Genomic DNA, 15000 nt, shown 5'->3' with positions numbered 1-15000 from the left:
GGGCATTTGACAGGGGGTGGCATCGTAGGAGGAGAAAGAGGGCATTTGACAGGGGGTGGCATCGTAGGAGGAGAAAGAGGGCATTTGACAGGGGGTGGCATCGTAGGAGGAGAAATAGGGCATTTGACAGGGTCTGGCATCGTAAGGTAAGGTACAGTTTTGGGGTCATACGTTATAACCCCACGTGGCATTACTGTATCTTTTTTTTTAATATTATAGTAGCGTGTTTACAAAAGTGACTTCGTTGTAATGTGACCCCGAAGAGTAACGAAGTGCTGATGATGTTGATAGTTATGACGTTATTCTAGTCTCTCCTAAACCTGAAGACGGTATTTCGCATTGTTTTCTACTCTGGTTCCTTCATTATTTTTTTTACGACCATTCTACTATCATCCTATATCGAGTATCACTACTATCCTATCTATTTTGCAGTGTTTCCTTTATTTCGTCTTCACTATGCTCTGTTTCCTATCTATCTATCACCTAAGTCTATCATCCTTTGTAACAGCTATCCCTTCCACCTCCAGGGCAAAGAATCCTACATCTACTATCACTACTAACCTATCTATTTTGCATTGTTTCCCTTATTTCGTCTTCACTATGCTATATTTCCTATCTATCTATCATATAAGTCTATCATCCTTTACAGTAGCTATCCCTTCCACCTCCAGGGCAAAGAATCCAGCGGCAATAACACACAGCAGGAGGACAAAGACAGCCTCTGGTATGCCAATGCCCCGAAGCCTTCAACCACACACACACCAGTTCTTTGGACGGATTAATCTAGCGCTGCTCACAACCCTGCCGCCGCCACCATCGCTACTACCCCTTCCCTTCCTGCCTTTCCTTTCCTCTGGTTACTCGTCCCACTACACCTTTTTGTCTATTGCTGCTGGTGTGTGTGTGTGTGTTTGTGTGTGTGGTGGTGTTGGTGTGGTGTTCTTGTAGCCTTGTGATTAGTAAACTTTTCTAAACCAATTGTCAGATATTAGAATCGTCTGTGTGTGTGTGTGTGTGTGTGTGTGTGTGTGTGTGTGTGTGTGTGTGTGTGTGTGTGTGTGTGTGTGTGTGTCATTAGTGCAGCGTAATGGTGTGCTGTGCTTAATATGTAGTTCCTGTAACCTTGTGGGCAGTAATCTAACCTCACCCAACTGTCAAATATTAGAATGGTATGTGTGTGTGTGTGTGTGTGTGTGTGTGTGTGTGGTGATGGTTGTGTTAGTGCAAGATAGGGGTGCAATGTAGGTACTTATAATGTAGTCCCTGTAACCTTGTCATCAATATACTAAAACTGTCAGATGTAGGAAGTCTGAGTGGTGTACTATGAGACGAGGCTTAAGATTCACAACCTAAATAGAGATCTTGACTGCGATGCGATGTAGTGAGTGTATTTTCAAGTTTATAACAGGTCTGAGTTTGTGAGTCCTTATATAAAACACGGATGGTAGAAATAGAACACAAACATCATAGAGGAAAAGGAGGTCAGGTCAGCAGAAATATTACAGAAAAAAAGAGAAAAAGACATACGACTAACAAAGGTATTAAACAGTAAAATAAAGTAGCTACAGCGTGCAGTCAAAGAGGATATAGATGTTAGATATCTCTGTAATAGAAGAGGTAGATGAAGTGAGTACAGTACAGACTCCAACACAAGCCTAACGCAAGCCCAGGTAAACTCCAGCCCACATGCAGGTGTTCACCCCTCCACCACCTTACCCCACCCCGCCCCCCTCACACACACACGCACATAAACACACGTACACACCTGTTTGGCGCGTGGGAAAGAGAGGGGACAGGCTTCCTCTCCTCCTCCTCCTCCTCTTCCCTTACGCACTCACGTATTAACGATGTACACACACACACACACACACACACACACACACACATCTTATTATACCATTTGCGTTTTGATAAGATTAATATGAGAGAGAGAGAGAGAGAGAGAGAGAGAGAGAGAGAGAGAGAGAGAGAGAGAGAGAGAGAGAGAGAGAGAGAGAGAGAGAGAGAGAGAGAGAGAGAGAGAGAATGACGATGATAAGGTCTTTTTATTATCTTTTTTATTCTTTATCATTTTATTACTTTATTTATTACTTTTAACGACTTAATGGTGGCTTATCGAGAGAGAGAGAGAGAGAGAGAGAGAGAGAGAGAGAGAGAGAGAGAGAGAGAGAGAGAGAGAGAGAGCAGGATGGAAGCCAGCCCCTGCAATTACCATTTTTATATTTTTCTTTTTTTTTTCCTTTTTTTCCTGTCAGCGTCCACCTCTCTCTCTCTCTCTCTCTCTCTCTCAAGTTTAAATGTAAAAGAGAAGAGAGAGAGAGAGAGAGAGAGAGAGAGAGAGAGAGAGAGAGAGAGAGAGAGAGAGAGAGAGAGAGAGAGAGAGAGAGAGAGAGAGAGAGAGAGGAAAGAAGAGAAGGGAAGAGGAGGAAGGGAAGGACAGGTGGACAGCGATTCCCTTTCTCCTCCTCCTCCTCCTCTTCTTCCTCCTCCTCCTCCTCCTCTCTCTCTGCCTCAACACATATTCAAAGTTTGCCCATTCCTGTCTGCGGAAAAGCCTGCTAACACACACACACACACACACACACACACACACACACACACACACACACACACACACTCACACACACACACACACACACACACACACACACACACACACACACACACACACACACACACACACACACACACACACACACACACACACACACACACACACACACACACACACACACACACACACACACACACACACACACACACACACACACACACAAACACACACACACACAGTTTTTGGTATTTGGTTACTGTGAACATAAGAATCTGAGGCCATTTAACAAGAAGAAGAAGAAGAAGAAGAAGAAGAAGAAGAAGAAAAAGAAGACGAAGAAGAAGAGGAGGAGGAGGAGGAGGAGTCTATACTATTCTAAGGCAAGTGTTAGGTTAGGTTAGGTTAAGAGGATGGACATATATATCTAAGACTACAAAATATAAGGTATATAATAAAACACAAGACCCCTCCCCTTAAGCATTCTTCTATACGGTACTTCTCTCCTGACCTCTCCAGTGGCTGTCGGTGCATCAAGCTGTAACGTACGTAATTAAGACCTGGGAACCCCGAGACCATGAAGGAGGGGACCGTATTCTCAGGCGATTTGGGCTCCCACAACGACAATTTTATAAGGCCACAAAAAAAAGGTTAGTCAGGTTAGTTAGACGAAGCCTTGTCACACTATTACTAGACTCATGGAAACACTATGGTATGGTATGGTAGGAAAGAGATGGGATAGAAAGGGAAGGAGAGACAAGGGAATGGAAGGGATAGGAATGTAATGAAAGAGAAGGGAAGGGAAGGGGATGTTAGAGAAGGGAAGGAAAAGATAGGATGAGAAAGGAAAGGGAGGGAGGGAAAAGAAAGGGAAGGGAAAGGAATGGAAGACGAAAGAGATGGGAAGGAGAGGGAAGGGAAAGGAAAGGAAGGGAAATGAAGGGAAGGGAAAGGGGAGGAGAAAGAAGGGAAGGGAAGGAGAGGTCTACTATAGATCACTCCCTCAGGCTCTCTCTCTCTCTCTCTCTCTTCTTTCCCTAATCCTCCTCCTCCTCCTCTTCTTCCTTCTTCTTCTTCTTCTTCTTCTTCTTCTTCTTCTTCTCCTCCTCCTCCTCCTCCTCCTCCTTCAGCACCTCCTTCAGTTTGCGGTGCGTGGCTGCCTTTCCCAAGCCTCTCAGCCCCAGGGTCAAGGAGGCCTCAACCGCTCCTCCTCCTCCTCCTCCTCCTCCTGCTTAATTACCTCACGGGAGACGCTACTGCTACTGGGTGTCTCTGTGTCTGTCTGTCTGTCTGTCTGTCTGTCTGTCTGTCTGTTCCTCAGTTTGTTATATAAGGTCTTTCTGTCTCTCTCTCTCTCTGTCTATTTATCTATCTATCTATCTATCTACTGTTACTGTTCTTGCTCTCTCCCTTTTGTTATCTCCCTCTCTCTCCCTTCTCCCTTTTCTAAACTTCCCCTCCCTCTCCTTCTCCCCTCCCTTCTATCTTTCTTCTCTTCCTTCTTTATTTCTTATCTTCCTTCATTCCTCCCTTCCTTCCTACACTCCCTCCTCCTTCCTTCTCCTTTCTAATCTTTCCCTCCTTCCTTCCTCCCCTCCCTGTTATCTTTCTCTCCCTTCCCTTCCCTCTCTTTACTTCTCTTCTCTCCGTGATGGGTAAATGGGAGATGCAGGGGAGGAAAGGACTGGTGGAGGAAAGGAGGGGAGGGGAGGGGGGAGGAAAAGGTAAGTCCCCGGATGTCCCCCTCCTCCTCCTCCTCCTCCTCCTCCCCCTCCCTCCTCTTCCTCCTCCTTCTCTTCTCCCACCACTGTAATTAAGTAAACGGTAATGAGAGAGAGAGAGAGAGAGAGAGAGAGAGAGAGAGAGAGAGAGAGAGAGAGAGAGAGAGAGAGAGAGAGAGAGAGAGAGAGAGAGAGAGAGAAGAGGGGTGAGGGGTTTGTGGTGTGTCCGTGGTCAGTGTGTGTGTGTGTGTGTGTGTGTGTGTGTGTGTGTGTGTGTTGCAAGGTCTTTAAAGATTCATGAGGTGAGGAGATTGACTGACTGACTGAATGGAAAGAGAACTATTTGACTGAGAGAAAAAGCTACTTGACAATAGTAATAAAAACCGACTGACTGACCGACTGACTAACTGACTAACTGGAAAGGGAACTATTTGACTGAGAGAAAAAGCTAGTTGACATAGTAATAAAAACTGACTGACTGACTGGAAAGGGAACTATTTGACTGAGAGAAAAAGCTAGTTGACATAGTAATAAAAACTGACTGACTGACTGGAAAGGGAATTATTTGACTGAGAGAAAAAGCTAGTTGACATAGTAATAAAAACTGACTGACTGACTGACTGACTAGAAAGAACTGTTTGACAAAAGATAGAAACAAAAGTAACAGACTATTATACAAGCACTAACTGACTGACTGACTGACTGACTGACTGACTGATTGACTGACTGACTGACAAACTACCGGCGCCTCTGTGACTGGAAGAGCTGATTAATGTTCCGTGCAGCATCAGGAAGAGGAAGAGGAGGAGGAGGAGGAGGAGGAGGAGGAGGACAGAAGGAACAGGAACCTTATCTAATAGTACTCCTGAAGGTCTGAGAGAGAGAGAGAGAGAGAGAGAGAGAGAGAGAGAGAGAGAGAGAGAGAGAGAGAGAAGGGGGGGAGGGGGGACCTGTACATTTTTGTTATTCACACCATCACTACTAACCACTATTGCTACTGCCAGTTACCACCACCACCACCACCACCACTACGCTATCACCTACTATTAACAAACTCCCACCACCATAACTACTACTACAACTACATGATTCCTTTAGCTGACGTTAAGTCCAGCTCGTGTATTACTGTTACTATTATTGCTGTTGGCGTCATCACTGTTATCAGCAATGGGGCGTAGCCAACAGGTAAGTAGATACGCAGTGTCTATGGAGAGTAATGAAAATAAACAGAGAGAGGCCAACAGGTGGGGCCCCGCGCGCCGCCCCCTTTAGGAGTGGACGGGCGGCGGGTCCCTCCCTGTGGCGCCTCAGGGGTGCAGAGGGCCGCTCAGGACGTGGCAGGACTCGCGTCCCGTCACGCCCGCCGCTTCCCGCCCCGCCAGTAGGCCAGTATCCCCCGCAGCAGGACGAGGCAGGCCAGCACGGCGCCGCGGCGTGTAGGGTGCGCCGCTCCCGGAAGACCAGGAAGGCGTCCCCGGGCCCCTGATGAACCTAGCGGAGACCTGCAGGTGGTGGCGGACCACCTGGGACCCCTCACCGCTGGCGGATGGGGTCGCGGGGGCGCCTGCCCCAACTGCGGGGCCTCACCCTGTTGTTTATGGTGGTTAGATTTTCGGATAATTTAGGTAGGTGTGATAGTAGTAGTAGTAGTAGTAGTAGTAGTAGTTAGGGTGCAGTGGTTGCAGGCCTTCAGGGGCGCGGCGGGCTGCCATTCCTGCCGTTGCCGCATCGCTGGTGCCATCATCTCAAAACTTCACTCGCCGCGCCACGCCTCAGACGCATCAATTTTTTATACATCAGGAATCACACAATGGTCCTGTACGGCCAGTACTTCGTCAGCCGACCCCGCCAGCCCTCCGCTCAGGCCTTGCGCGTGGCCCAAGCCCGCGCTGGGGCAGCCCTGCTCGAGCGCGCTGGCTCTGCGCTGGTCGCGCGCGCCGTGGCTAGCCGCCGAGCCCCGGCTGCGCCCAGCGCAAGGGCCAGCGAGAAGAGGCCGTAGCGCTAAAGGGAAATGTGGAGGAGCCGGCCGCCCCGCCTCCGTCTGGAGGCCCCGTGGCCCCCGCGGTGACCGACAGTCAGGACAGGACGGTGCTAGTGCCCAGGCCCGCGCTGGGGCGGCGCTGCTGGAGCGCGCTGGCTCTGTGCTGGTCGCGCGTCTCGCCGTCCTGGGGGGGCCGTGGCTTCCTGCCCCAACTGCTGGGCCCTACCCTGGGGGAGGGCCTCGCCGTGCTGAGGCGGCCGCGGCTTCCTTGGCGGCCTCCACATCCTCGGCTAAACGGGGAGCTCGTCCTGGCCGGGAGCGTCCCCCGCCGGGCCTCGTCCTCGCCCACAGTGTCCACCCCAGCCTGCAGGGTCTCGCCCAGGAGGGCGGCACCACCATGGGGGGCGGGCTCACTGTGAGGCGCATCCTCGGCCTCGGGCGGGGGGTCCTCACCGTGCACAGGGGCACCACTAGCACCGTCCTGTCCTGACTGTCGGTCACCGCGGGGGCCACGGGGCCTCCAGACGGAGGCGGGGCGGCCGGCTCCTCCACATTTCCCTTTAGCGCCACGGCCTCTTCTCGCTGGCCCTGGCGCTGGGTGCAGCCGGGGCTCGGCGGCTAGCCACAGCGCGCGCGACCAGCGCAGAGCCAGCGCGCTCGAGCAGGGCTGCCCCAGCGCGGGCTTGGGCCACGCGCAAGGCCTGAGCGGAGGGCTGGCGGGGTCGGCTGACGAAGTACTGGCCGTACAGGACCATTGTGCGATTCCTGATGTATAAAAAATTGATGCGTCTGAGGCGTGGCGCGGCGAGTGAAGTTTTGAGATGATGGCACCAGCGATGCGGCAACGGCAGGAATGGCGGCCCGCCGCCCCTGAAGGCCTGCAACCACTGCACCCTAACTACTACTATTACTACTACTACTACTACTACTACTACTACTACTATCACACCTACCAAAATTAACCGAAAATCTAACCACCATAAACAACAACTGAAACCTACTTTTTACTTGTACACACACACACACACACACACACACACAAAAGGGGAGGCGGTGGCTGAGTCGACAGAGTGACGGCGCCACGTTCAGGAGGACGCGAGTTCAATCCCCGCCCGGTGCCACCAAGCTGGGATTTTTCAGCCGCCGCCGAGTGGGTTAAAACTACCCACATGCTGTCCAGAAGACAACCTATCAACTTAATTAAAGATGAGCTCCGGGAGGTCAGCATGAGCCAATGCAAGATGGCGCCACTATAAGCACTCGCCTGCGCCAGAACGAGCTGGGCCGACCATCAGGACCCACCGGGAAGAAGCCTACCGGCGTAATAGGCCGCGACGTAAAAAAAGAAAAAAAAAAATCACCCACACAGGACTTGGTAAACATCAGGGCGACCAGACACACTCTCTCTCTCTCTCTCTCTCTCTCTCTCTCTCTCTCTCTCTCTCTCTCTCTCTCTCTCGGCAAAACACACAAACAGGACAAAAGGAAGCAGAAGAGGAAGAGAAAGGAAGACCAAAACAGAAGAGGAGGAGGAAGGACAGGAAGATGAAAGGAGGAGGAGGAGGAGGAGGAGGAGGAGGAGGAGGAGGGAGGGAGGAAAGAAAGGAAGCCATTATATAAAAAAACGGAGGAAAAAATAAACAAACCATCAAGAGAGAGAGAGAGAGAGAGAGAGAGAGAGAGAGAGAGAGAGAGAGAGAGAGAGGGGGTGGGAGGGGGGCGTAAGAGGAGAGGGAGGAAGGAGATAAAAGGAGGGGAGGAAGAGGGGAGAGAGGAGCTGACAGGAAGAGATTCACTAGGTTCAAATTAAAAGAGCTAGGATATAGAGGAGGAGGAGGAGGAGGAGGAGGAGGAGGGAAGAGAGGGAGGAAGAGGAGTAGTGAGTGACAATGGAGACTAGAGAAGAGAGGAAAGAGGGAGGAAGAGAAGGAGGAGGAGGAGGAGGAGGAAGAGGAGGAGGGGGAGGAAGAGGAATTAGACTAATGAGAAGAGGAGGAAACCAGGTGAAAGGTGATATCTCCTCCTCCTCCTCCTCCTACTACTACTACTACTACTACTACTACTACCATTACTACCATATCTACTACTAATACTATAATACCCTCTCTCTCTCTCTCTCTCTCTCTCTCTCTCTCTCTCTCTCTCTCTCTATCTCTTTAATTAAACCAGATTCACTTTCATCGATTCGAGCAAGTAATTGACAAAGAGAGAGAGAGAGAGAGAGAGAGAGAGAGAGAGAGAGAGAGAGAGAGAGAGAGAGAGAGAGAGAGACGTCCTTGCACCTGGCGTATGCGTTAATGAGGACTCTCTCTCTCTGAAACAAACAAAACAAAAACAATCAGAAAAAAAAGAAAAAAAGAAAATTAAAGAAAATAAGAGAAATGGACGAAAATTGAGGAAAAAATTTATATAATGTGTGTGAGTGTGTGTGTGTGTGTGTGTGTGTGTGTGTGTGTGTGTGTAGGGGGCTTCCCCGGACACCCCCACCCACCCTCTAAGCAAGCTTCACTAAGTACTGGGGGCGCCTTGACGTAACTCTCTCTCTCTCTCTCTCTCTCTCTCTCTCTCTCTCTCTTCAGGCACTGTTACCCGCCCAAGGACACCCAGCCGGCCGGTGTGTGCTAGGAGGAGGAGGAGGAAGAGGAGGAGGAGGAGGAGGTGGAAGAAGAATGTGGAAGTATGTAAGGGAAAGGGTATGTGGAGGAGGAGTAGGAGGAGGAAGGAAGGAAGATCAGGCGGGAGAAGAATGTGAAGGAATGAAGGAGAATGGAGGAAGAGGAGGAGGAGAGGAGAAAGAGGAGGAGGAAGAAAATGGAGAGAGAGAGAGAGAGAGAGAGAGAGAGAGAGAGAGAGAGAGAGAGAGAGAGAGAGAGAGAGAGAGAGAGAGAGAGAGAGAGAGAGAGAGAGAGAGAGAGAGAGAGAGAGAGAGAGAGAGAGAGAGAGAGAGAGAGAGAGAGAGAGAAACAACCTACCCTACCTAACATCAAACTAAGCCTCCTCTCTACACAAGCTAAAATCCCACCTTCGGACTCACAAGTTACACACATCACAAAACTACCCTAAGTGGCGTGATTGTGGGCAATGACTGGACTTGGGCAGGTCATATCACGCGTCCATACAATTGATAACCGGAGAAGACCCGGAGAATGAAGGCAGGGATGGAGTTTGAACCTGTACTGTTGAGGAATTGGATAGCTTAGTAACTTGGGCAGGTCATAATCACGCGTCCATACAATTGATATCAGATTGAGACCCAGAGAATGAAGTCAGGTAAGATAGACAGAGACAGAGAGAAGACCAGATGAACAGGGATGGAGTTTGAACCTGTACTGTTGAGAAATTGGATAGCTTAGTAATTTGGGCAGGTCATAATCACACGTCTATAGAATTGATAACAGATGGACGCCTAGAATGAAGTCAGGTAAGATAGACAGAGACAGAGAGAAGACCAGATGAACAAGGATGGAGTTTGAACCTGTACTGTTGAGGAATTGGATAGCTTAGTAACTTGGGCAGGTCATATCACGCGTCCATACAATTGATAACAGATTGAGACCCAGAGAATGAAGGCAGGTAAGATAGACAGAGACAGACAGCAAACCAGGTGAACAGAGATGGAGTTTGAACCTGTACTGTTGAGAAATTGTATAGCTTAGTAACTTGGGCAGGTCATGTCACGCGTCCATACAATTGATAACAGATGGACGCCTAGAATGAAGTTAGGTAAGATAGACAGAGACAGACAGCAAACCAGGTGAACAGAGATGGAGTCTGAACCTGTACTGTTGAGGAATTGGGTAGCTTAGTAACAGAGTGGCAACGCAGGAAATGTACGAGACAGGAAAGAGAACCAAGTGGACAGATGGAATTCGAACCTTTCATGTTTAAAAGGACGCTCAGAGGAATAGTATGACAGCCTAGCAAATGTATACCTGCGTCTAATGTATAGTAAGCATGTATATCCAGCTGTGTATTTTGAGTGTGTATGTAGATTGTTCATGTTTCTATCTATCTATCTATCTGTCTATCTCTCGTATACAATAACTCCCAACTTCTTCACTCTCCTTTCCTTCTCTTCTCTTCTCTCCTCTTCTCTTCTCTCCTCTCCTCTCCTTCCCTTCCCTTCTCTTGAACACAGACCCACCAACAGTAACCTCAAATCAAGACAGACAGATAGACAGACAGACATATATACAGACCAACAGACAGTCTCCTCGTTACCTTCTGTCTATGAGTCTGTGATGTGACCTGAAGAGCCCACGGTGACATCCGGGACAGATAGTGACACAGACAGACAGAGGGATAGATAGGCAGACAGACAAGACGTGATGTGACATTTGGAAAGCCCTTTACACACACACACACACACACACACTGACTGACTGACTGACTAACTGACTGGCTGTTCTTTTTTCTTCTTAAACTCCTTTTTTTTTCTTCTTCCTATTCCTACTAATCACTACCTCCCTCTCTTCCTTCCATCCCTACCTCCTCCTCCTCCTCCTCCTCCTCCAACCTACTCTTCCTATCCTTACCCTCTCGTCCTCCTCTTCCTCTTCCCTCTTAGCTAGTAAATACACATCCTGGTCCACTCATATAACACCCCATCTCTCTCTCTCCTATCCCCTTTTTCCAATAACCCCTGCACCCCTTCACCTCCTCCTATCCCTTCATCCCCCTCTCCCTCCTCCCTGCCCCTCTCAGTCAAGCCCAAGCAAGCCTGTCGCCTCTGAGTCTTAGGGAAAGTCGGTGAGCGGGGTGAGGTGAGGGCCGTCATATGAGGGTTTCACAATACTTGCATCCGGAAAACGAGATAGACGCAACCTTATTCTTGTATTTCTTTTTTATTTTCTTGTTGTTCTTGTTCTTGTTCTTCTTGTTCTTCTTACTGTTATTATTACTATCTTCTTCTTCTTCTTCTTCTTCTTCTTCCTCCTCCTCCTCCTCCTTATCTCGTTGCCCAAAGAAGACGAAGAAGACAAGGAAAACAAAGAAAACGAAGAAAAAGAAGAAGAAAAAGAAAACGAAGAAGAAGAAAAAGAAAAACAAGAAGAGGGGGAGGAAGAGGAGGAAGAACACACACACACACACACACACACACACACACACACACAGTACTACCCAGAAAGCTGCCGACCCGATTCCAACAACATTGAGTCACATTTGAACAATTTCCTTCCTCTCCTTCCCTTCTCTCTCTCTCTCCATTACTAAGCTCCTGTTGCTGTCTGTCTGCCTGTGTGTGTTTGTGTGTGTGTGTGTGTGTGTGTGTGTGTGTGTTATATGTCTGTCTGTTATAAGAGAACGAGGATGTGTATTTACTAACCGAGAAGGAAGAGGAAGAGGAAGGAGAGGAAGAGGAGGGGAAGGAGAGGAAGAGGAGGGAAGGAGAAGAGGAAGAAGAGGAAGAAGAGAGAAGCAAAAGAAAAATGAAGATAATGACGAGGAATACGAAGAAGAGAGGAGGAGGAGGAGGAGGAGGAGGAGGAGGAGGTAGTCTGAATGCGGTGCCCATGAGAGAAGAAACATGACAGAGGGCACGTGAGGAGGAGGAGGAGGGGTAGGAGGAGAGGAAGAGGAAGAGGAAGAGGAGGAGGAGGCGTGACTCAACACAACACGAGCAACTTATATCAAACACACACAGCCTCCTCCTCCTCCTCCTCCTCCTCTTCCTCCTCCTCCTCCTCCTCCTCTTAGACCCAAGGAAAAAGCTCTTAATAACTTCTTCCTCCACTCTTCTCTCCACCTAGTTAGTTACCTCCACCTCCTCCTCCACTTTCCTCCGTTCTCTCCCAATCCTTCTTCCATTTCCTTCCCATCCCTTCCATCCTTTCTCTTCTCTCTCTCTCTCTCTCTCTCTCTCTCTCTCTCTCTCTCTCTCTCTCTCTCTCCCTTGTCAATTTCTTTCCTTCCTCTCTCCTCCTCTTCTTCTTCATCTCCTTCCCTCCTTCCGTCCTATTCCTTCCCTTCCACCCCTTCTTTCCTCTCCCCCCCTCCTCCTCCTCTCCCAGCATCCCTTCCTACACCCTTTCCTTCCTCCTCCTCCTTCCCTCTTTACTCTCTCCCCCTTTACCTTCCTTTCCTCTCCTCCTCTTCTTCTTCATCCCCTTCCTTCCTTCCGTCCTATTCTTTCTCTTCCACCCCTTCTTTCCTCTCCCCCCCTCCTCCTCCTCCTATCCCAGCATCCCTTCCAACACCCCCCATCGTGAGTACAAGGCCGCCACGTCCCCGCCACCCCGACAATGTTGCTGAACGAAAAAAATTGTAATATGAGTCGTGATTGACCTTTTTTTTGCTATTGTCGTATATTAAGAACTGATTTTGACGTGGATAAGCGATTTGATTGGTTGGTTAATTTTGTAACGGTGAGGACGTGAGTGAGTGGGAATGACTGGGAGGAGGAGGAGGAGGAGGAGGAGGAGGAGGGAAGGGGAAGAATATGAGTAACGAAGCTGTCTTTTCCATTGCTCTTTCTCCTCCTCCTCCCCCTCCTCCTTCGCCTTTGCTGTCCTTCATCTTCCACCTTTGATTAGATAGTTAGTGTAGCTTGCCACAAACAGCCTCGTCAGGATCATTAAGTCTGCTGTTGTTTGTTCTTCCTTTGTGTTCCTTTGTGTTCCTCCTCCTCCTCCTCCTCCTTCGCCCTTGCCGTCCTTCATCTTCCACCTTTGATTAGATAGTTAGTGTAGCTTGTCCCAAACAGCCTGGTCAGGATCATGAGGTCTGCTGTTGTTTGTTTTTTCTTTGTGTTCTTTTGTGTTCCTCCTCCCCCTCCTCCTTCGCCCTTGCCGTCCTTCATCTTCCACCTTTGATTAGATAGTTAGTGTAGCTTGTCACAAACAGCCTCGTCAGGATCATGAGGTCTGCTGTTGTTTGTTCTTCCTTTGTGTTCCTTTGTGTTCCTCCTCCTCCTCCTTCGCCCTTGCCGTCCTTCATCTTCCACCTTTGATTAGATAGTTAGTGTAGCTTGTCACAAACAGCCTCGTCAGGATCATGAGGTCTGCTGTTGTTTGTTCTTTCTTTGTGTTCTTTTGTGTTCCTCCTCCTCCTCCTCCTTCGCCCTTGCTGTCCTTCATCTTCCACCTTTGATTAGATAGTTAGTGTAGCTTGCCACAAACAGCCTCGTCAGGATCATGAGGTCTGCTGTTGTTTGTTCTTTCTTTGTGTTTCTTTGTGTTCCTCCTCCTCCATGTAAGACTAATATATACAAAAACTTCATTCAATTTACACAGGAAGTAGTTTTTTTCCTCTCTCTCTCTCTCTTAATACACTGTTAAAGCCCACTATCCCCTGAGACCCCTTCACACACCTCTCCCTATCCCCATCCCCCCCAACACAACACCTCCCCCCCCATACACCTCTCCCCTATACGATCTCACCCCCAACCACACCTCCACCCACCTCCCCCCCCACTTTCCATACCCCCTTATTCTACTTTCCCTACCTCCCTTATTCTACCTTCCCCTACCCACCCATATCAACAACACCCTTCTTCCCTTTCCCTCCCTTCTTAATTTCTCCTTTCCTTCTCCTCCATTATTCTCCCTGCCCTTCTTCCTCGTTCTCTCCCTTTATCTTCCTTTTCCTCTTCCTATCTACCTCCCTCATTCTACCTTCCCATACCCACCCTACTTAATTTCTCCCTTTCCTTCTCCTCTTTCTCCCCTCACTCCTTTATTCTCCCTGCCCTTCTTCCTCGTTCTCTCCCTTTATCTTCCTTTTCCTCTTCCTATCTACCTCCCTTATTCTACCTTCCGATACCCACCCCACTTAATTTCTCCCTTTCCTTCCCCTCTTTCTCCCCTCACTCCTTTATTCTCCCTGCCCTTCTTCCTCGTCCTCTCTCTCTATCTTTCCCTCCCTCATTCTACCGCCCCCCCATCCCCACCCATAACAACACCTCGCCGTGCCCCTCCCTCACGCAACACAACACAAGCCAGCAACACTCACAAGTCGAAGTACTGGTTCCACTTTGGGTCGAGGGTGTTGCGGCAGATGTCGGTGGTGTGGCACTGACCCGAGCCCTCCACACTGATCTTGGCGAAGGGATCCGGCAAACCTGAGGAGAGGAAAGGTGAGGTGAGGTAAGACAGGTGTGAATGTGAGGGGTCAGGCGGTACATAGAGGGAGGGGGAGGAGAGAAGGGATTGTTAGTGTGGGTGAGAAGAGAGCGAACTTCAAGGGAAAGGCTGAGGGCTGTATTTTAAGACACCATCGCTTCTCACATCAACTATTTATAAAGGTCAAAGAGGGGATCAACCGGGTTTTCATGAGTGTTTTTTAAGGTTCACGGCACAGAAGAAGGGTCAAACTACCACCAGGGTCATAAAACTACCCCTGGAAAGGCCTGCAGCTCCTACGAAAGCCATGTCAAATATGTGAACTTGGGCGACGAAATGTTTTAAAGTACGACCCTGAGGAGGTGGTAATCTGCCTCCTGCTTAGCTAAAAGTGTTAGAGAGACAACGGACCCGCCTGTACGTATGTTAGCAAGTAGAAAGGTTAAATTGTAATGTAGGTAAAAAGGATAGGAAGGTAAGGTACGGTAAGGTAGGTAGGTAGGGTGATAGATACGCAGGGTAGGGTAAGGTAGAGATGGAAGGAATAAGGAAGGGAAAGGACGGGTCACTCAGGGAGATAGAAGATGGAAAAAGACAAGGGAATGAAATAGAAGAAAAAGGTAAAAGGTTAAATTGGAAGGCAGGTAAAGAGGATAGGAAGGTAAGGTACGGTAAGGAAGGTAGGTA

The 15000-nt window shown here is 49.0% G+C and overlaps 1 protein-coding gene across 1 annotated transcript in view; it reads right to left on the bottom strand.

Annotated features, from left to right (window-relative positions):
* Nucleotides 1-15000, bottom strand: part of LOC126989553 (E3 ubiquitin-protein ligase SMURF1-like) — a 65091-nt gene that overhangs the window by 36718 nt on the left and 13373 nt on the right. The window contains exon 3 of the mRNA XM_050848127.1: nucleotides 14204-14312. Within this exon, the coding sequence (XP_050704084.1) occupies nucleotides 14204-14312 (109 nt within the window). The remainder of the gene's footprint in view (nucleotides 1-14203; nucleotides 14313-15000) is intronic.

This window comes from Eriocheir sinensis, unplaced genomic scaffold, assembly GCF_024679095.1.
Source record: "Eriocheir sinensis breed Jianghai 21 unplaced genomic scaffold, ASM2467909v1 Scaffold121, whole genome shotgun sequence".
NCBI classification, from domain to species: Eukaryota; Metazoa; Arthropoda; class Malacostraca; order Decapoda; family Varunidae; genus Eriocheir; species Eriocheir sinensis.
Note: the sequence above shows the minus strand (reverse complement) of the source record. Positions and strands in the feature narration are given on the sequence as shown.